The 22,320-nt window shown below is 47.2% G+C and overlaps 2 protein-coding genes across 4 annotated transcripts in view; one reads left to right on the plus strand and one right to left on the minus strand.

The window, feature by feature from the left end:
• The window catches only part of LOC102301327, a 9,367-nt gene extending 4,667 nt beyond the window's left edge, over positions 1–4,700 (plus strand). For both annotated transcript variants that reach the window (XM_005948683.3, XM_005948684.3), the window contains 6 exons: positions 23–162; positions 236–404; positions 483–611; positions 1,169–1,304; positions 1,947–2,105; positions 2,458–4,700. In XM_005948683.3, coding sequence (XP_005948745.1) covers positions 23–162; positions 236–404; positions 483–611; positions 1,169–1,304; positions 1,947–2,085 — 713 coding nt within the window. In that variant the 3' untranslated portion in view covers positions 2,086–2,105; positions 2,458–4,700. The remainder of the gene's footprint in view (positions 1–22; positions 163–235; positions 405–482; positions 612–1,168; positions 1,305–1,946; positions 2,106–2,457) is intronic.
• A 1,599-nt stretch (positions 4,701–6,299) lies between these two features.
• Positions 6,300–22,198, minus strand: LOC102299985 (properdin). Of its 2 annotated transcripts, none has more exons than XM_042228240.1 (11): positions 22,112–22,198; positions 10,274–10,412; positions 10,013–10,182; positions 9,775–9,942; positions 9,373–9,582; positions 9,121–9,288; positions 8,530–8,721; positions 8,214–8,387; positions 7,941–8,135; positions 7,589–7,700; positions 6,300–6,709 (listed from the first exon to the last, which is right to left on the minus strand). In XM_042228240.1, exons 1-11 carry the CDS (start codon positions 22,170–22,172, stop codon positions 6,580–6,582), a joined length of 1,719 nt encoding a protein of 572 aa, XP_042084174.1. In that variant the 5' UTR covers positions 22,173–22,198; the 3' UTR covers positions 6,300–6,579. The 2 variants fall into 2 exon arrangements, with proteins under 2 accessions (XP_042084174.1, XP_005948742.1); XM_005948680.2 differs by lacking the exon at positions 22,112–22,198 and adding an exon at positions 15,237–15,392.
• Positions 22,199–22,320: the final 122 nt, after the last annotated feature.

A 22,320-nucleotide genomic window follows, 5' to 3' on the forward strand; every position in this document is an offset into this window, starting at 1 on the left:
CCCCCCCCACCATGTCCTTCAGACACCTTCCTGCGAGGTTTACCTCGACCCGTGCCCCTGCGGCCCGACGGGCAGCACCCGCCCCCCCGGCTCGCCCCTCGCTGCCCGCTCAGTCGACCCGATGCCGGCAACTTCGCCACCAGCCTCAGGGAGCTGGAGAAGGTGGAGCTACTATCGCCTGCTTTTGTAGCCTGCTGTGCGAGTGGGCGGAGCTAACCTGTGCATCTGCTTTCAGTGCGGCTGGTACTGGGGGCCGATGAACTGGGAGGACGCTGAGATGAAGCTGAAGGGGAAACCGGACGGCTCGTTTCTGGTGCGGGACAGCTCAGACCCGCGATACATCCTGAGTCTGAGCTTCAGGTCGCAGGGAATCACACACCACACACGCATGGAGCACTACAGAGGTAACGCACACACACCTGTGCAGCGCCACGCCTCGCCTGTGAGCCTGCGTCCCCGTCTCACGGTTTCTCGTCCTGCAGGGACGTTCAGCCTGTGGTGTCACCCAAAGTTTGAGGACCGCTGTCACTCGGTGGTGGAGTTCATCGAGCGAGCCATCATGCACTCCAAGAACGGAAAGTTCCTGTACTTCCTGCGCTCGCGAGTCCCAGGTACCAGCATCCAATCAGCTCCAGGATATCTGTGGCTGCACAAGCGCGTGACATAGCCTCGGACGCACCACAAACACGTGGCTGCAGCCGCTCGTCATTAGATTCTAACAGGGAGCCTCGTGGGTCACAGCCACACTACTCAACTACGCAGCCAGTGTGACCTCGATGTTTGTCCAACCCTGAAGCTGCGTCCATGTTTCGTGCTGTCAGTGATGCTCCGTGTATTATATTATATATGGGGGGTGTGGCCAAATATGTAGGGACACGCTGGGGGGGGGTTGATGAAATGAAAACAGGTTCTGCTTGTCTGCATATTTTTGGACAATTATAGGATCCAATGAAGACATTAGTTCATCTACACTACCTTCACAGACAGGACATTTTACAAGTACACTCAGTAAGTATCTGGACACATTAGCGTTAGTTACAAAGGCTGGCTGTCCACAAATATGTTCCTATAATAATTACTGGACTTTGAATTGATTCGTCCGGTTCACTTTCCTTGATATAAAATCTTTATTTAATATATTTTGAGTTTCGTGTCCTTGTGTGTTCAGGTCTGCCGCCGACCCCAGTCCAGCTCCTGTACCCGGTCTCCAGGTTCAGCAGTGTTAAGTCTCTGCAGCATCTCTGTCGCTTCTGCATCAGACAGCTGGTCCGGATCGACCACATCCAGGAGCTGCCGCTGCCCACGTACGTACCCGCCTGAGCGCTCCCACGTCAGACACGGTCCTCCTGACCTTAGAGACGCAAAGCTGACGTTTATCTGTCCCGTGGATCTTTTTCATGACACGAGATCCCGCGGTCCTCGAAGGACGCCGGGCGAGGATTTAAAACAATGTTGAAAATAATCATATTGACCCAAAACAAAACGCATGAAGGGCTGCAGCGTGACTGAGACCAGTGGCGGGTTTCTCTTTAAAGCATCATTTGGTTTAGTTTCCTTGTGCAGCTTTTGTTTATTTGATCCTTCATGTCAGTTTCACATGTTTGGTTTGATCATGTGATGTAACTGCAGGTAGAGTCTCACCTGTGACTCATTACAGTCCGTTTCATGCGCTTTCATGGTGACCTGCTGTTAGCGAGCACGAGCACACCAGAACATGACAAAAAGCTAAAGCTAGCTGAGAGCCTCGGTATGAGTAACGGATCGAAGGTGATCTAACGCCGTCGCTGTGATGGAGACGATCCAGAGCGGCGTCCTGTGATCTGCTGAATTGCTGTTACTAAAAAAATCAGTCGGTGCGTGTCTGCGTCGAGGTCCATGTTGTAAAAACGCGCCTGAATGTCGGAGAGTGTAAGCGAGCCGCTAACATCTGTCCTGGCTCCCCTCAGGCCTCTGATCGCCTACCTGAGGAAGTTTTATTACTACGACCCTGAAGAGGAGATCAGCCCCACGCTGAAGGAGGACAAGGAGCAGAAGGAGCGGGGGACGGAGGGCGGCGGCCAGCCGGGGGTCGAGTCACAAACGTAGCACCGGAGCCCGAAGCCGGCGTGAGTCATCTTCACGTTTCAGACACGCGCTCAGTTCAAAGCTTTTATTTTTATTTATTTTTTAGCTGTTTCAGAGCAACTTGAAAGTGTCAGTTCCCAGTGATGATCACTGTGTGCTTTATTAATAACTGCTAACAGGACGCAGATGCTCTGTTAGCATGACGGTTTGTTTCTTTTAGTTTGTCACAGAATTTTATTATTTTTTCACCTTAAACAACTGATTTCCTTACAGACAGAAGTAATGAGATTACATTCATGATTAGGTTTTTGTGTTAGACTGTTGATGCTAAGCTAACACAGATAAGTGTGCACTGTAGTGATGACGGCGTCTCCTCTTCTTCTCTCTCTGCAGTTCTTTCCTTTTCTTTGTTTCTCGGACTCGAACACTGAAGGATGTTCAAAAAGCAAGCTGAACTCTCAGACTTCAGCCAATCGGCTCCCTCGCTCAGTCCCGCATCCGGGCGGGTTTCAGATGATCCACCCTCCTTTGAGCTCTCTGATCGGCTCACGGGGAGTCGACAGGGGAGGGGCCGGGGATGTGGAGACTCCGCCTCTCTTTTGATGTCATCGCTGAGCAGCCAGACGGCGATGTTAGCTAAAATCAGTAAAAGAGAAAGGAGCTGAGAAAGTGTCGGTCGCCTCTGGGGTCCTCTGACGATACGAGAGGGTCTCTGATTCCGAGAGCAGAAGGCGGTACAGATTTATCCCAGCTCAGATCTCGGCGCAGCACAAAGTGTGAGAGCGTCCCCTGAATGCACCAAAAGGTCTTTAAATGAATAAAACATCACAGAAATAAACGAATGATTGTACGGAGCCCCGCCGGGGACATGGAGGAAGAAAAAAATTAAGACGGACTTTTGCGGGACCTCGCAAAAGTTTTAGCCGCATTCTTCGGAGGCCGCCGGCTCGAAGCCGACCAGGAGGTCGAGGCACGATGTGCCGGGAAAGCGGTGTTCCTCCCGGCTGTAGTAGATCTCGACCTCCCGTCAGCTTTGAGATGGCGGGTGTCAGATCTCCGAAAACGTCGGAGCACTTTTGCAAATATGTGATGTTTTTGTAAACCGAGCAGGTATCTGACGTTTACACAACTACATTCACGCCTCAAAATATCTTAAGTGTATTTTGTGACCCAGAAAGAGCAATATTACAACTAAGCAGCTGCCGCCATTGTTGGAATTCAACTTTTGCGCGATCTCACAAAAGCACGTCTTAATTTTTTTTTCTCCCATGTCCCCTGCGGGGCTCCGTATGATTGAACCTTTTAAAGCTAAATTTAAGCAGCTTTGATTCGTCAGATCAGCTGATTCGTAGCTTGATTGATCATTAAGATTTGATCGGCTCTAACATGCAGAGCGGTCAGCATCAGCTGTGAGCTGGGAGTCTGATCCATAGATCCTCAAACGTCTGCCATCTGTAAGAATGTGGGAGACATTTCTGGGTTGAGGATGACGTCCTTGTGATGTTCGCGCTGCCGCTGAAGCGTGAGAAGCTCTCGTCTGATTGGCTCGGAGATGTCCGCCGTCTGCTGCGCCGTCGTGTAAAGTTGTTTACTTTCATATTTGCACTGAGCGACTTTTGTGAGTTTGGCCCGATCCTGAAGATGAGTCCTCGCAAACCGCTCCCCGTTCGTTGATCTCGTGTACGCTGAAACCTTTGGTACGATTTTTGCACTGCAGGTGAGGAAAGGCGGAGTCTGAATGTAGGTGTGGAGCTCCAGGAAGAGGAGCGCGCTGTGAATGTCACTGAAATATTTCCTGAGTATGAGCCTAGGTCAGCTTCGGGGTTTTATCATTGAGCTAGTGGTACTTGGTCGTCCTTTAGTTCCCGCAGCGGCGTTTTCTCCACGGTCTCGAGCCGCGGGGAGTCAGCTGACCCTTCAGAGAGCGACAGGTGATCGTGGACGCTCGTTTTCTTCCTTCAGCTCGCTCAGATCTGAGCAGACTTGGACGTTGAAGGCAGAAACTCTGAAAGTGATTCATTCACCTATAACACGTCCCAATGAGATCAAACCCCGCCCACTCGCACACCTGACCAACCACCGCACAAAACAGAATCGTTCAAAGTTACAGAGAAACGGACAGAAACGACCCGACTCCATTAAAAGTGTGGTGTGAGGTGGAGGGGTCGGGCGGTGTTTGAAGCTCAGTTTGAATATCGGAGTTGAATACGAACAGCACAAAGCGAGTGTTTCCTTCATGCATCTGGCCTGTAACGCGTCGGTGTGTGAGGCGGCGCGCTCAGTACGGCGGCCGGGATCCTGGAGGCGACCACCGCTCCGCCTGTCGGGGCGTCATTACCAAAAAAATAAGAAAAGAAGAAGAAACAGGACGACTACTGTGACGACTACTGAACTACAGCTTCCCCAAGCTGCACTGGAACAAGCTGGCGTTCAGATGAACTGGACTTGAGTGCATTCAGACACTGGGAAGACTGGAACGCTGGAGCTGGGATGTGAGTGCCCTGCGGGCACTTCCATGATGTCAAACGGTGAACGTGGGGGTGAACCTGCACCTGCAGGTGTGCTGACATGTTGTCTGTGGTGTGGGGGGCAGTAATCTGTGCTTGTCACCTGTTAATAAAACAGTGTGGGCGGGACCAAGGCGCTCTCCTTCTTTGATCTGTACACAGGTTCCATGCTTCCAGGAATCGGAGGGGCCGATGGCGCGATACGGCAGCCTGGCTTCTGTCAGTCTGCCCCAGGGCAGCTGTGGCTGCAGCTGTGGCTCAGTGTGTGAATGAATAGTGGCATTGTAAAGCGCTTTATAAATCCAATCCATCATCATCATCATCATCATCATCATCATTATTATTATTAGTATTATTATTATTATTATTATTATTATTGTTATTAATTCCAAAGGCAATCCTGAAAACCAGAGTCTGCTGTGCAAAAGTCTTGAGCCTCAGCTCATGTCTTTCTGTTTGCAAAGAGCCGACTCGGTGATTGTTTAAGTTGCCCAATACTTCTTTAGCTGCTGAAGGCTTTCAGTCCAGTCCTTGGCCCTGACTGTTTTCAGACCAATGTTTTTGTTACGCTGAACTCTGACCTTTGAACCTTTCAAGTGTCATGAGGCTCCGAGGAGGTCCAATAGTGAGTCTGCAGCCGTCTGTGATGCATGGTGGAGGTGCGGTCATGGATTCAGCTGCACGTTAGTGCTGTTCTTTGATAAACTGATGAGCTATGAGAAAGCGGAGTTGAGACTGTGCTCACACCAGCTCGTTCGTGTGATTCAAACTGTTCCTCACTGATATTCTGTATTTCATGAACACGGTTCACAAAATCACTGCAAAATATGAAAAAGTGAGGGAGGCTCGAGACTTTTGCACAGTAAAAAGTCTGTGGAAGTGACGGAAGTAAAAGTACATGTGTGTGTTTGGTGTTTTATTAATTCATAACAGCCCCTCGAGGTGCTTTATATAGAACTGAGAGATGATACAGTGCTAGGAGACCGAGCGGTCGGATGATTGCAGCACTCGGTGAAAGTAGGAAGGAGAAACTCCCTTTTAACAGAAACGGGCTCAGAGAGGGAGGATGAGAGAAAACAAGCTCTGGCAGAGAGCTGATGGATTTATAAAAGCATATTTTAAAGGACCTTCGTCCGGCCCTGAAAACGCTCCTCCTGCACAAAGAAGTCCGAGATTACAGCGAGAACTTCCAGCTGTGTTTCAGCTCCAGGCTGACAGCGCTGCTTCGCACAGATCTGAGAAGCAGAGCAGCTTCACCAACAGCTGCTGTTCATTCGACTCTTCCTCTGAACCAGCTTCAGTGTTTGCTTCCTCCCCCGAGGTCTTACCTATTATTACCTTGATGCAAACAAAGTGAATTGATGTGCTGATGCATGCTCAGGCATCCAGGTAAGGAAATACCAAAATGATCAGAGGTGATGACAATTTGGATATTGATCATAAACGGACCTCCCAGCTTCATTCAGTGGGCGGGTTTCAGTCACTACTGCTTATAAGGTTGGAAACCTGCAGTCAGCTGAGACTGAAGGAGTCACCAGATGAACAGAATTAACAGTTTGAGTAAATTAATCTGTGTTGCCATCAGTGATCGTGCAGTTATTGGTGTTTTCGAGTCTGCTGTGATGGAAGTGCCCTTCTCTGTTGTCGTGGTTACAGTATCAATGAGCTGGATCCATTTGCAGCTCATCAGAGGATTCGATCCTCCGTCATGACTCAAAATGACCAAAATAGACTTGAAATCATTTAATGAACCAAAACTTTCAGCACAGGTAGAATGAGCCAACATTTCACAACAAAAGTTAGATTTGTGTGGCTGAATGTGTGCGTCTTTGCTCCCATCAGCCACCTGGGCCCCAGGCTGGAAACCATTACAATAACTATCATCATTACAAACACGCCGCTGAAGTTTTGACTTCACAGGTCAAATGTAATCTACGACATCATTCTAATAACAGCAGCACAAGCTCCGCCTGCAGTCAGACGTCTGGACTGTTGGTAATGTACGAGGTTAGGCACAGGCGGGGATGTTGATGCAGGACTCGCTCTGGTCCTGCTGCTCGCCGTCGGGCAACGGGCCGCAGTTGACATTTGGTGTCCCATAAAATGAAGCTTTCTCCGACGAACGAGGAGGGAAAAGGCTGCAAACACACAAACACACGTTGTAGTATTCGCAGAACGGCAGTTTGACACTCACTAAAAAACCGTCGTACTTGGATTTATTTCACTTTCAAAGCAACTGACGACCTGAACCCGGATAAGCCGGAGAACACGGCTGCAGGGGCAAACCTGTATTTTATTCACAGTAACGTGCAGAAAACATGTCAAATGTTCGAATCATCCTATTTTAATGCGCTGCTGCCTGACGGCCTGCAGATCACAGGTTATTCCTCCAGATTAGCGGAGTTTGCAGAAATGTACTGCAGACGAGACATTCAGTTTTTTGCAGAAACTTTTTTCTGGGATATTTTGCTGACATTAATATTTGTCATGAAATTTTAAAATGTCTCCGTTCTGATATTTGGTAAGTTTTGTGTTCTGCCGTGAGCATTGTTTGGGTTTGGATCTCATGTTTTTCCTTCACACAGTGAAGTCGAACCGCGGTTGGAATCAAAAGATGACCAAAGTGTGTAAACCTGCTTCTTCTGCCCTCACCTGCTTTTAACAGAGCCGAGTGAACACTGAAGCGGTGAAAGTGAGTTAGTCTGACCAGCTCACGTGTACTTCAACCACAGCCAGCTACCATCCGTGACGCTTTGGCTTTTTGTTATTGCTCTTTTTTAAATCTGCGTTAACGGCCTGTGCACAGGTGGTATTAGCCCAGGTAGCATCTATTGCCTAACATCCAAGATGCCCTGGAGCTCACAGCTGGTTAAACTGTGGCTGCGACTATAGAACAAGGCTTCAGACTTTAAGGTTCTCACTGTGATGTTAAAATCTTAGCTCCCGACTGGGTTTTTAACTGTACGACAGATTTGATTTGGCTTGCTGTGTCTTTGTTTTCCAGTCTGTAAACTGACTTGTAGCCGGTGTAATCAGGTTTGCAGATTCTCTTCCTGGACCGGACCGAGTTTTCGCCACAGGGTGGATCACAGAGACTCCACGGTGTCCAGGCCTCCCAGCGGCCGTTCACTGTAACACAAAAATGTGATGAGAAAGCAGCAACCTCCAAAAACTCCTGAAAACGAAGCCGGTGAGCCACTAGGACCTGCAGTTCCTCTACTGGCCAGCAGAGGCTCCAGCAGTGAGGCCACACCGGTCTCCCATGTTACTCTAACAGGTTTCGTTCGCCTTTCCAAACACGAGGTGTAGCTCATTCAGCCTTTCTTTAAAAAGTCAACACAATGTGTTGAAAGTTGAGGACAGACTCACTGTTGCAGCCTTTGATGTGGTAGCACACTCGTCTCTCAGTCAGGTTGTCGCCTTCGCAGAGGGACCCGTTATGAGCCCGATGGAGACACTCGCGCAATCGTGAATGGCTGCCGTAAGTCTTCCTACAGCGGATGTCTCGCCCGCCCGGGTACTTACAGTCACTCCACTCGGACCACTCGGACCACACGCCGTCCACTGAAAACACAGAAGTTGGACATGAATCAGAAGCTTGTGCTGCAGTCTTTTCCTTTCACCTGTGCTGAGGTACCAAACCTGGACAGTGGCGTCTGGTTGAGCAGATCTTTGTTTGACGTGCTTCTCCCAGACATGGGCTACCACCATGTTGAGGGGAGGGGCTGTCACATCTCCTGGCTGATACCTGAAGTCCCAGCCCGCAGGTAACAGGACAGGAACTGAAGGGCGACCATGACCCCCAACTTCCATTCACTGATGGAGAGATTTTTTTATAAAAAAAAGTTGGGAAAACCGGTTATTGTCTTTGTGTTGACTCCAGGGGGCGCTACTGACTCCTTTTATTTACTGGGGAGTCATAAAGGACTTGTACAGGTAGGGAAACACACAGGTGTACCTGGGCAGAAGGGCAGGTGGTTGCAGCTCTCTGTCTGGTGCCTGTCACCTTGACAATTTTGACCAGGTGGGTTGGATGAAGGGGCGGGGTTAGAACAGGCGCGCTGGCGAGTCCTTCTAATGGCTCTGCCTTGTGGGATGCAGGAACCTGAACACTCGCCCCAACTCGACCAACCAGACCAGAACCCGTCAACTGTTAGAGACGCAGAGATCCCGCTAACACTAACTGTCATGTCACCTGACATGCGTACAAACTCCAGGAGAGGCGGCATGCGGAGTAAAACTTTAATAAAATAACTTTAATAAAAAGAAAATATGACCTAATTTTGAATGTTTTCTGTTGTAAATAAAATGTGTGTTAATGATTTTTGTAAATCCTTCTGTTGTTATTTACATTTTACACAGCGTCAGCTTTTGTGTTTTAAAAGATCGATAAGGAGCATTAAACTACAGCATCACAACATCAGCAAACAGGGATCCTGCTCAGACATCCAGGAAGCGTGGACGAGACGCAGCAGGGAGACTTTCAGCAGTAACGTCACTGAGTGTGTTGCAGTCCAAGGCTCCAGGTGTTTGTCAGTGTGTGTGTTACCTGGACATGGACTCTCACAAATCTTGCTCTGAGTGCTCGGCCCTTCGCAGACTTTGCCTCCATATCGAGGGGCGGGGCTATCACATTTCCTTTCTGACAGCTGCAGCCCCTCCCCACAGGAGACTGAGCATGGCCTGAATGGAGACCACGCGCCCCAGCTGCCGTCCTCTGCAGAGACAGCCAATAAGAGCTCAGATAATTTGATAATTTTGACCTTTTTCGGATCACATCATGAGTTGGTTCCTCTCTCACCTGCACAGTTGGGAAGCTCGCTACAGTGCTGCACCTGTAACGCATCTCCAGGGCAACTGTTGCCAGGTGGCGATGTGTTGTCTGACGGGATGGGGTTAGAGCAGAAGCGATGTCGCACCCTGGAGGGAACGATGACATTGCCATCTGATTTAGCGATGCACGTAGCAGAACAATGAGACCAGCCAAACCAGCTGGACCAACCACCGTGGACTGAAACGCACAGGTGAGACAGAGAGACAGGTGACAGGTGGGAACTGAGTATCGGAAAGACTTTACTGAACCGCTTTAAAAGTAACACACACCACTTACCTTTGACCTTTATCAGAAACACACCTGTCCCCCCAAAACTCTCAACACAAATAAGCCTGTGAACCCTGAGAGCATGAATGACATCAATGTTACCTGGACAGGTGTTTTCAGCTGCACATCTCTCTGTTTCCTCTGAAGGACCGCTGCAAGCCATGCGACACTGAGGAGGACTGGAGCATTCTTGCTCTCGCTTCCTGACTCCGACGCCTCCACAGGTGACTGAGCATGGAGACCAGGCGAGCCACGAGCTCCACCCCTCATCTACACACACACACAGGTAATTAGCACATTCAAACACAACGTGTGCGTCTCTGTGTGTTTCTGTGTGTACCGTCGCAGCAGACGCCATTGCAGGGTTCAGTCTGCAGTTTTTCAGAAAGTGGAGCATTCTCGCACTCTGACTGGTCGATGCCGAAACACTTCCTGCTTCTCTGCCTCACTCCCTGCCCACACAGCACGTTGCACAGTGACCATGACGACCAAGAAGACCACTTGAGGAGACTGAAAACACAACAGACACACAACACAGTGTTGGTGGAGGAGCAGTTATCAGCAGTTTTTACTGTGTGTGTGTGTGTGTGTGTGTACTCACCCACACGACTCACACTGTCCGTCTGTTTCCATGTAACCATAGTTTGGGTTCTGACAGCAGTCGTCTTCGTCCACCTCACCGATCTCCTCATTACACTCACCTGTGTTCAGGTCGAAGCGTGCGAAACACCTCACACAGTCTGCAGAATCACACACACACAAGGGTGACAGGAAAGATGAATGACGGACACACCTTTGAGTTCTTAGCCATCTTTATGAGAGCATTTTTGCCTCATGCTCCATTATTATTGTGTAGAAAATATATATTTTAAATATTTTAAAATCAACCACGAATCAGAGAAAACAGGAGAAACTTTGTGTCCATTCAGAACACATAACAATCCAACACTAGCATTACGTCTTATAAGAGTCACTCAGACTGTTATATTTGGATCTTGCGGACTGGGGCCTCTGCTAGACGTTCCCAGCACACCCTCACTACGCGTTTAGGTGCACCAGGTCTGTCCAGCGTCCTCCCCCGCCACCTGATCCAACTCACCACCAGGTGGTGATCAGTTGACAGCTCAGCCCCTCTCTTTACCCGAGTGTCCAGAACATATGGTCGCAGGTCTGGTGATACGATTACAAAATCGATCATCGACCTACGGCCTAGAGCGTCCTGGTGCCACGTGCACTTATGGACACTCTTATGTTCGAACAGGGTGTTCGTTATGGCCAAACTGTGATTAGCACAGAAGTCCAATAACAAAGCACCGCTCGGGTTCAGATCAGGGAGGCCGTTCCTCCCAATCACGCCCCTCCAGGTCTCGCTGTCGTTACCCACGTGAGCATTGAAGTCTCCCAGCAGGACAACAGAGTCTCCAGGTGGAGCACCTTCCAGCACCCCCCCAGGGACTCTAAGAAGGCTGGGTACTCCGAACTGCCACTCGGCGCATAAGCGCAGATGACAGTCAGGACCCGTTCCCCGACCCTAAGGCGCAGGGAACAAACCCTCTCGTCCACCGGGAAAAACCCCAACGTACCGGCAGCAAGCCGAGGGGATATTAGAATACCCACCCCAGCCCGCCGCCTCTCACCAGGGGCAACTCCAGACTGAGACAGAGTCCAGCCCCTCTCCAGGAGACTGGTTCCAGAGCCCAAGCCATGTGTAGAGGTGAGCCCGACTATATCTAGCCGGTACCTCTCAACCTCACGCACTAACTCAGGCTCCTTCCCCACCAGAGAGGTGACATTCCATGTCCCTATTGCCAGTCTTGGCAGCCGGGGGTCAGTCCGCCAGGGCCTCCGCTCCTGGCCGCCACCCGGCACACAATGCACCCGACCCCTATGGCGCCTCCTGCGGGTGGTGGGCCTGCGGGAGGATGGGCCCATGTCTCCTCTTCGGGCTGTGCCCGGCCGGGCCCCATGGACTAAGGCCCGGCCACCAGACGCTCGCCCTCGGGCACCCTCCCCGGGCCTGGCTCCAGGGCGGGGCCCCGGTAACCCTATCCCGGGCAGGGTAAACTGTTCCCTCGGTGTCCTTTTCATAAGGGTCTTATGAATCGCTCTTTGTCTGGTCCCTCACCCAGGACCAATTTGCCATGGGAGACCCTACCAGGGGGCAAAAGCCCCCAGACAACATAGCCCCTGGGATCCTGGGACACACAAACCCCTCCACGACGATAAGGTAGCGATTCATGGAGAGGAATCGCTACCTTTGTAGCTGCCCTTTGTCACCGGTTCTGTTCAAAATTTTTATGGACAGGATTTCTAGGCGCAGCTAAGTGGCAGAGGGCTTTCACTTTTCACTCCTGGGTGAGGTGTTCCAGGCATGTCCCACCGGGAGGAGGCCCCGGGGCAGACCCAGGACACGCTGGAGAGATTATATCTCTCGGCTGGCCTGGGAACGCCTTGGTGTTCCCCTGGATAAGCTGGAGGAGGTGGCTGGGGAGAGGGAGGTCTGGGCCTCTTTGCTTAGGCTGCTGCCCCCACGACCCGGCCTCGGACAAAGCAGATGAAGATGGATGGATGGATGGATGGTCTTTATGGTTTACGGGGACATTTTGTCCTCAAACCTTCAACAAAGGGTTTTGTGATTTATTCAGATCACATTTTTGGCTTCATTTTGGAATCAAGGTTAAGGGAGATTGAAAGCAATGCAAGCAGTGCTTGTGCTCACACCCTGCCAGAGTGAACGCGACCTCAGGCCCTTAAAGCTTCTCTCACTGCCTGTTTGCAGCCATCCTTTAGCTTACTGCCCTCTTGTGGCGTCAGTTGGAAACAGGCACGACTCTGCTTGACTGGTTGATGATTTCACTGGCGTGCTGGTGTAAACGGTGTCTGCAGCTGGTCAAGCTGAGCAGCTTTTTCTGATCGTTTAAACATACGTGATTAACTTCTGCTCTGCTTTCACTGCTCTGAGATCAGTTATAATCTGATTAATTAACTGATCTGTTATTGTATATTTCTCACATGTTTGTATGGGATACTGTATTTGTTTTAAATGTTATATACTTGTGTGGTACATGCTGTCATGGAAATGAGACTTTTACCTGGATAAATAAAGGACTAATAATAATAACAAAAAAACAATCCAGCGTCAGTGTTTATCATCAGATACATTTTCTCCTAATAACCAACCTGTGATGTAGAAGAGTGCAATGTTAGACAACATTAGTAAGGAAAGCCTGGGAGACTGCTGCACATGCTGCTGTGCACACGTGCAGGCAGCATCTCCGCTCGAGCCGTCTGCTTCATTTCATGCTTTATTTGATTAATCAGTCTTTGTTTGTCTTTGTGTGTGTGTGTGTGTGGGTGGGGGGATGTCGACATAGGGGAAAGTTCGTTTTTGCTTCTAGTGAAAGTTGCACAATTTTCAGGCTCACTTCCAAAAACAAAAGCAAACGAAGCACAAAGACAGTTTAATGTTCGTCTCACAGTCAGAGTCATTGATGTCCGTCTAACTGCTAACCTGGAGGATTGTTGCTGAATGAAAATCTGACAAAGTGACAATTAAAACACAGTGTGTGTGTGTGTGTGTGTGTGTGTGTGTGTGTGTGTGTGTGTGTGTGTGTGTGTGTGTGTGTGTGTGTGTGTGTGCGTGTGTGTTTGTTCAGGTTGATTATTTACAGATTTAGATCTGATCTCCTGAACCAACAACTCTACACTTTGAGTGTTTTCCACAGAAAACACCCGAACCTGTCACGCTACAAGCCGCTGTGGTCCTTTTGTGAAGTACTTCCACTTAAAGTACTTTTACTCTGTAGTGGAGTAAAAGTACTTCACTACAGAGTAAAGTTCTGCACTTAAAAACTTGATTCAGTAGAAGTGTGAAGCAGTAAGAGCAGTCACTGAGCACTGAAGGCCGTTTTTGGTGAAAGTTGAATGTTTTTTCTGTTTATTTCACTTAAAACCATCTCAGGCCTGTTCTGTTTTCAGCAGATCCAAGAAGTCCTCTCGACAGCTTCCAGACCCAGGAGAACGTCCTGTGGCCAGGCTGGAACAAACGTCACATGTGTGTTGTAGTACAACACTGAAATACTTCACACCAACTTTTACCATGACTCTGCTGCGAATGAACACGGGCTTCACGGTCGTGATTGTTTCAATTTTTTATGATAAAAATTAAAATGTGGGATTAAAGGTATAAAACACAATGTTAAGAACATGATTCTGTTATTACGGCTTTCAGGTTTTTAGTCCCGCAGCTTCTCTACGAGCACCTCACAGCGTTGTGCGATTCACGTGCTGCTCACTTTAACGTCTTTACTCATCATTCATGTCTGTTTGCAGCGCAAATCTTTGTGAGGGGGCAGAGTTCAGGTCTGACAGTTTCATTTTTTCTACCTTCTGTGGAGGAGCTGCGTCCACAGTGTGTGTGTGTGTGTATGTGGGGGGGTTATGCTGCACTGGCTGACACGTAACGAAGGCGTAAGCAACAGTCGCGTTAACACAGAAGGGACGATACTGATCTATGATATCGTTACTGTCTGTATTAACCACGTTCACACAGACTATAACAAAGTGGAACCCATGATGTGCCACAGTAGCCGCCTAGCTTACGTGAGCTTAAACAGATTTATTCAGTGCATGTAGCTCGTCCATCATCTGCTTTGGCACCACAGGATTGGGAGTCTATCCAGTTCCCAGGTAGACGCCTAAATCCGAATCATCACTTGACCTGCAGGTGTTTAGAGGACCCGTGCACATGAACCCAGGACCCCGTTACTGTGAGGTGATGGTGCAGGTTAAGAGTCTTGGTGTCATCCTCCACAGCCCTCTGTCCTTCACAGCGCAGATAAATAATATCACTAATATTAACCGCCTTCATCCCTCACTCACCTCAAACAGTACCGCCATGCTCGTCACATCTCGTTTAGATTACTGTAATTCTCTTCTCTGTGCTCTGCCTCATAAATCCCTCCATAAACTGCAGTTGGTTCAAAACACAGCTGCTCGCATTATTTCCAGAACTAGATCCACTGAACATATAACAGCTGTTCTTAAACAGCTCCACTGGCTCCCAGTTCACCTCCGTGTCAATTTCAAGATCCTGCTTCTCACTTTCAAAGCGCTTCATAACCTCGTTCCTCCATATTTACCTGATCTTCATACATACTCACTCCATCGTACGCTCCGCTCTTCTTCAGCTTCCCTTCTGTCTGCTCCACCTGCTCCCCTGACTACCATGAAACTCAGAGCCCATACTTTGGATGCACCTCCACCAGATCTCCAGACCACCAGCTCTCTCAATAAATTTTAAATCACATCTTAAAACCATCTAGAATTTCATACCCTTCATCGTGATTCCATAGTTGTTTTTATTTTGTTACACTAATGTGAGGAAACCTTGAGGATCTTTAAAGGCGCTTCTAAATAAAATGTATTAATATTATTACCATTATCACCTCCATGTTGTCAAATATGATTCACTGTCAGTTAAAATGATACAAAAGCATCACAGAGTGACGCAGACTCACATCTGCTGAGCAGGTTTAAAAGGAAAGCTCCACGTCTGGACTCACCTGAACGCGGCACAGAGAGCAGCACCAGAACCAGAACCAGCAGACCCCTCAGACCCTCCATCGTCCTTCTTCTGCAGCACAGAAGTGAAACTTAACTCTAACTGTGCCCATGTGACTGCTTCCAGCTCGGGTCCTCCCTCTGACCCTCCTCTGACTGGAACTGCAGGGCGCCGTACGATGAACCGTCACACCTGCAGGCGGTGACATCAGCGCTGGTTAATGGGTACTCGAGTGTTTCAGGGTCTTCAAGATGTCAGTCAAAAGTCAGTGTAACGTCCTCGCAAAGGACAAAAACGTGTGCGTGTGTGTGTGAGTAAATACAGATTTTCTCTTCACCAACCTAAAAAAGAAACTTGACATGAGGCAACTGCTTATCTGATGACACCACCCACACCACCCACCCCCACCCATGTTGGTGTTGGTCACTGAAAACCTAAAACCCTCAACAGACCTTTCAAACCTGTTCAGTGAAGCCAAATTTATGTATAAAAATGTAGATAAAAGTGATCAAATGTATTTCAAATGTCCCCGACTGCAGCACACAGACACACAAATGTGTGTCTTTGATGTAAACACCAGCCGGGTCAGAGGTCGTGAGGGGAGGACCGACTCCCTGTGTGAAAGCAGTGGTTCACACTCAGCCAGAGCAGCGCAGCAGATCTGAGCTGATTTCATCCAACAAACATCTGCAACAAAGAAACTGACATTTGAAATGAGAGCAAGCACCAGAAACATTAGTGGTGCTGATGAAGTACTTTGTTCATCGTCGGTGTTATTGCTCTTTGAAAACAGTCAGATGGGATCATTTAACTTTCTTTTTGTCACTCAGATAAAAGGCTGAATAACTGACGTTAAAATACAGTCGACTTCTACAGTGCTGTGAAACAGTAACTGCAGTTCTTTCATCGTTCCACAGTGAGGCGCTGCAGCCCACACACATAAAGTTACTACATGAAAAAATACATGTTGTGGAAATCATGGGGACCTCGGGTGGTCCTCTTTGGGCTCTCGTCTCTGAGGGGCCTCTAGATGCCTGGGCCCTGGATCTCCTCCATACCTGCTTCTAACCTCGGGGGCGGGGCTCCCCACACCTACTATTACACACTTACGTGGAGAAACCTTTTGAATAGTACCGTGCTCACGCACACCTGTGTGCACCTAAGCATGCCGTGTAGTATCAGTCCTGTGTGCTGCTCAGAAACATTCAATATTTATTATTTACTGTTATTGATGCTTATGTTGGTACATATCCTAACCTTAATTACTGGGGAGACTAATGAATGATGCTCATAGTGAGTAAGAAGTAAACTGAGTGGATTTTTTGGACAGAGATTCACATTTGTGAATGTGGTGGTCAGAGGGCCCGGTGACGCCAGTGTCCAGCACCAGTGTGTGAATGTGTGTGTGAATGGGTGGATGACTGGTTGTGTAAAGCGCTATACAGATACAGGCCAGTTACCATTTTAAAAAATATAAAAATACACTCCAAAAACAGAGTCCTTGAAATGTACAAAATATTGATTAAAAAAATGATAAAAATGGAGGCAACTTTGCCTGTGGTACACTGTACCAAAAAAAGATCTTATTGCTACTATGGCTCTATAGACTTTTCCTTTTATTTTAACCTATGTGGCCTCACCTTGAGGTTGGCAAATCTGTCTGTCACTTGTTGGTGATCAACTCTCTCAAGCAGTTTAACAGTTTCTGCCTGTCACTGCTCCCTGTCTGTGTCCTCACCTGGTTCTTCCTGACCTTGTACTTTCTCCTCACGTTCCCTCTTCGGACTGACAATCATACACAAATAGATTGGATTCAATTAGATAAAAAATACTATTAAGATCACCAACAAAAAGTCCTCTCTCAGTGTACTTTCAACCAAAAGGCAAATAACCAAACCACATGAACATCTAATAAAAGATAAATATTGAAACACTGATCCAACATTATTCTTTATTGAGGATCATTTGATTTTACACTTTTACCTGAATGTGGCTCCTTTTTTTAAAAAACTTCCTCATATCCATATGAACCTGGCTGTCTCTCTGTACACACACACAACACACACACACACACACACACACACACACACACAACAGCAGTTATAAGGTTAATGGGAATCCAGTCAGTTAGCTAGTTAGTACCTTGGGTTTAATATCGGCACATATGACAAAATAAGCAGCTTCTCTCATTCCTTTTCAAACAGGACAGTGGTAACAGCAGCAGCTACAGACAATGTTAAGTTGTAGATTTTAAACAGGCTGTATACATTTCAATGGGAGCAACAGGGCGGTCAAATATTGCTGATTTCACTACAGAGCAGGACGGATTGTAGGGCAGCAAACATCGTGGGGAAACACGTTTCCCACACTGCAGGTTACCTGGTGTCATGTTTTTCAGCTAAAAGAAACATGGTCTGACTCCTACCAACTTACAAAGAGTAACTGCAAGGTTAAATGCAGCTAACATGTCCTGTTTTAAGCGCCTTCACCTCCGCTCCGCTGCGTCTCAGCACACCATCGCTCTGGCAGCAACGGCGCTAGAGCCAGAGCAGGGGAGAGCTGGAACAAACCATTTTGGGAGGGGGGGGGGATATCTATACTTTTGTTGTTGAAATGTTCCATCTCAATTAAGTACTGTATGCTTTTTGTATTTTTAGTAGTGTGTCCCACAAACAGCAAATACTTTCAAAAAAAGTAAGAAGTCTTTGGGGTGCTTTGATTCAAATGGGCTGAAATCGCCCCTGCCCTCTCTCTCTTTATTCTGACGTTTAACTCATTCAAAATATATTTCAATATTTATTTATCTAAAACAAAACAAGTTTACACCAAATTTAGGTTTAACAGTAAAATGTTTTTATGTTTTCCCTAAAGTGTAAATATCTGGTTTAATATGAATATATATGTATCTGTGAATATCCTGCTGTGTATTGAAGTTCCTCTTGTTTTGCAGAGAAATATACTGAACAACATACAAAGCATAATATATAAAATAACATCTACCTGAGTTTCTTCTTTGAAAGAAGCTCCTTATGTCCAGTGTTGTGTTCATCAGTACTTAACTGAAACCGGATTAGAGAGTTTGTTTAGCCGTGGAGGGAAACAACTGAAAATAGGAAACAAACACACGTGTGAGCTGAGACTCTAAAAAACAGCTGTTGTTTCGCCATTTGTTGATTCACTCCAAGAGCGAGTAACGTAATATGGGTCAAGTGATCAGTTTGATATCAATCTTTTGTGATACACCGTCATATCACAAAAGATCGATATGACAGGACCACCAGTGTGTCTGCAACTGGCCCACCAAAGGGCCGTCATTCTTTGTGGTGTATGGGCCATGTGTCAGCACATTGTGTGGGCAGATCTGGGCCATACCAATTTTGCTATCTGGGAGTGAGTAGCGGCAGCCAGATGTGCCAGTGTTCACTCAAGCCGGAAGTGGGTGTCTTTAGAGGAGTGTCTTCTCCCTCTCATCCTAACCAGCTGAGATGCCTCATAATGTATCAGAGGACATGAGCTTGCTGGATAATGCTGAAACCATCTGCCATTCTTGCTTTTACACACTTGGAGATCCAGCAGAGCTTAGCACAAAGACTGAAAACAGGATATCTGGAGGGAAGCTAAACTGTACAAATCCGCTCAGCCATTTTAAATTGGCTTAGACAAATACCTGCTTAATCTGCTGACCTATGCATATAAGAGGAATCAAACTAAAGAGGGATTCATCTGTGCAGGTTCTCAGTCATCCAGGTCTTGGTAACCTAAGGAACTAGTAAAGAAAAGCGACTGGACATTTCATCCTAGAAGCTTCTTCAGTCCTAAGACCAGATGGTGGAGAGTCCTAGGTATTTAAACTCTAGTGGGACTGTGCTTTAAGAGGGTAGCTGATCCATTATCAGTCACGTGACGCATCACATGAGCCAAGGTGTGAAAAGGGGTCATTATGAGCAGAGGTTTGGGGTGAAACCATTGTGAGACCCTGCTTTTTATCTAAACCTTCATTGAAAAACATTATGCACCTTTCATCAAAGCATACAAGACAAAACCAGTACTTTTCCTCCTCCGCAGATCAGATCAATGTTTTTAAGAGCAACAACGTTACTAATAATCCTTGGTTCAGTTTACCTCTCGTTTTCTTGATGTGAGTAGTAACTATGCACCAGCATATTCACCTTATTTCCTCAAACACTTTTTCCTTAATTGGAGATAAAGTATCTGAATTTCAGGAGTGGGACCACACCTCAAAACATGCTCCTTCGGGTTACTATTTACTATAACATGCTTTCCCCCCCTTTCTCACATGTTTGTATGGGATACTGTATTTGTTTTAAATGTTATATACTTGTGTGGTACATGCTGTCATGGAAATGAGACTTTTACCTGGATAAATAAAGGACTAATAATAATAACAAAAAAACAATCCAGCGTCAGTGTTTATCATCAGATACATTTTCTCCTAATAACCAACCTGTGATGTAGAAGAGTGCAATGTTAGACAACATTAGTAAGGAAAGCCTGGGAGACTGCTGCACATGCTGCTGTGCACACGTGCAGGCAGCATCTCCGCTCGAGCCGTCTGCTTCATTTCATGCTTTATTTGATTAATCAGTCTTTGTTTGTCTTTGTGTGTGTGTGTGTGTGGGGGGGGGGTTGTCGACATAGGGGAAAGTTCGTTTTTGCTTCTAGTGAAAGTTGCACAATTTTCAGGCTCACTTCCAAAAACAAAAGCAAACGAAGCACAAAGACAGTTTAATGTTCGTCTCACAGTCAGAGTCATTGATGTCCGTCTAACTGCTAACCTGGAGGATTGTTGCTGAATGAAAATCTGACAAAGTGACCACATGTTGTGATTTACTCATCCAAACGAAAACAGTGTGTGTGTGTGTGTGTGTGTGTGTGTGTGTGTGTGTGTGTGTGTGTGTGTGTGTGTGGGTGGGGGGGTGGGTGTGTGTGGGGGTGTGTGTGTTGTTGGTTGATTATTTACAGATTTAGATCTGATCTCCTGAACCAACAACTCTACACTTTGAGTGTTTTCCACAGAAAACACCCGAACCTGTCACGCTACAAGCCGCTGTGGTCCTTTTGTGAAGTACTTCCACTTAAAGTACTTTTACTCTGTAGTGGAGTAAAAGTACTTCACTACAGAGTAAAGTTCTGCACTTAAAAACTTGATTCAGTAGAAGTGTGAAGCAGTAAGAGCAGTCACTGAGCACTGAAGGCCGTTTTTGGTGAAAGTTGAATGTTTTTTCTGTTTATTTCACTTAAAACCATCTCAGGCCTGTTCTGTTTTCAGCAGATCCAAGAAGTCCTCTCGACAGCTTCCAGACCCAGGAGAACGTCCTGTGGCCAGGCTGGAACAAACGTCACATGTGTGTTGTAGTACAACACTGAAATACTTCACACCAACTTTTACCATGACTCTGCTGCGAATGAACACGGGCTTCACGGTCGTGATTGTTTCAAGTTTTTATGATAAAAATTAAAATGTGGGATTAAAGGTATAAAACACAATGTTAAGAACATGATTCTGTTATTACGGCTTTCAGGTTTTTAGTCCCGCAGCTTCTCTACGAGCACCTCACAGCGTTGTGCGATTCACGTGCTGCTCACTTTAACGTCTTTACTCATCATTCATGTCTGTTTGCAGCGCAAATCTTTGTGAGGGGGCAGAGTTCAGGTCTGACAGTTTCATTTTTTCTACCTTCTGTGGAGGAGCTGCGTCCACAGTGTGTGTGTGTGTGTATGTGGGGGGGTTATGCTGCACTGGCTGACACGTAACGAAGGCGTAAGCAACAGTCGCGTTAACACAGAAGGGACGATACTGATCTATGATATCGTTACTGTCTGTATTAACCACGTTCACACAGACTATAACAAAGTGGAACCCATGATGTGCCACAGTAGCCGCCTAGCTTACGTGAGCTTAAACAGATTTATTCAGTGCATGTAGCTCGTCCATCATCTGCTTTGGCACCACAGGATTGGGAGTCTATCCAGTTCCCAGGTAGACGCCTAAATCCGAATCATCACTTGACCTGCAGGTGTTTAGAGGACCCGTGCACATGAACCCAGGACCCCGTTACTGTGAGGTGATGGTGCAGGTTAAGAGTCTTGGTGTCATCCTCCACAGCCCTCTGTCCTTCACAGCGCAGATAAATAATATCACTAATATTAACCGCCTTCATCCCTCACTCACCTCAAACAGTACCGCCATGCTCGTCACATCTCGTTTAGATTACTGTAATTCTCTTCTCTGTGCTCTGCCTCATAAATCCCTCCATAAACTGCAGTTGGTTCAAAACACAGCTGCTCGCATTATTTCCAGAACTAGATCCACTGAACATATAACAGCTGTTCTTAAACAGCTCCACTGGCTCCCAGTTCACCTCCGTGTCAATTTCAAGATCCTGCTTCTCACTTTCAAAGCGCTTCATAACCTCGTTCCTCCATATTTACCTGATCTTCATACATACTCACTCCATCGTACGCTCCGCTCTTCTTCAGCTTCCCTTCTGTCTGCTCCACCTGCTCCCCTGACTACCATGAAACTCAGAGCCCATACTTTGGATGCACCTCCACCAGATCTCCAGACCACCAGCTCTCTCAATAAATTTTAAATCACATCTTAAAACCATCTAGAATTTCATACCCTTCATCGTGATTCCATAGTTGTTTTTATTTTGTTACACTAATGTGAGGAAACCTTGAGGATCTTTAAAGGCGCTTCTAAATAAAATGTATTAATATTATTACCATTATCACCTCCATGTTGTCAAATATGATTCACTGTCAGTTAAAATGATACAAAAGCATCACAGAGTGACGCAGACTCACATCTGCTGAGCAGGTTTAAAAGGAAAGCTCCACGTCTGGACTCACCTGAACGTGGCACAAAGAGCAGCACCAGAACCAGAACCAGCAGACCCCTCAGACCCTCCATCGTCCTTCTTCTGCAGCACAGAAGTGAAACTTAACTCTAACTGTGCCCATGTGACTGCTTCCAGCTCGGGTCCTCCCTCTGACCCTCCTCTGACTGGAACTGCAGGGCGCCGTACGATGAACCGTCACACCTGCAGGCGGTGACATCA

The sequence above is a fragment of the Haplochromis burtoni genome, unplaced genomic scaffold (genome assembly GCF_018398535.1).
Source record: "Haplochromis burtoni strain Fernald_Lab_line unplaced genomic scaffold, NCSU_Asbu1 Contig_313, whole genome shotgun sequence".
Classification (NCBI taxonomy): Eukaryota; Metazoa; Chordata; class Actinopteri; order Cichliformes; family Cichlidae; genus Haplochromis; species Haplochromis burtoni.

Coding starts and splice junctions, on each gene's coding strand:
- LOC102299985 (XM_042228240.1), bottom strand. CDS start 22,172: ATGGAGGGTCTGAGGGGTCTGCTGGTTCTGGTTCTGGTGCTGCTCTTT. Junction 9,943..10,012: donor CAATGGCGTCTGCTGCGACG/GTACACACAGAA, acceptor GTGTGTGTGTAG/ATGAGGGGTGGAGCTCGTGG. Junction 7,701..7,940: donor CCACATCAAAGGCTGCAACA/GTGAGTCTGTCC, acceptor TTTGTGTTACAG/TGAACGGCCGCTGGGAGGCC.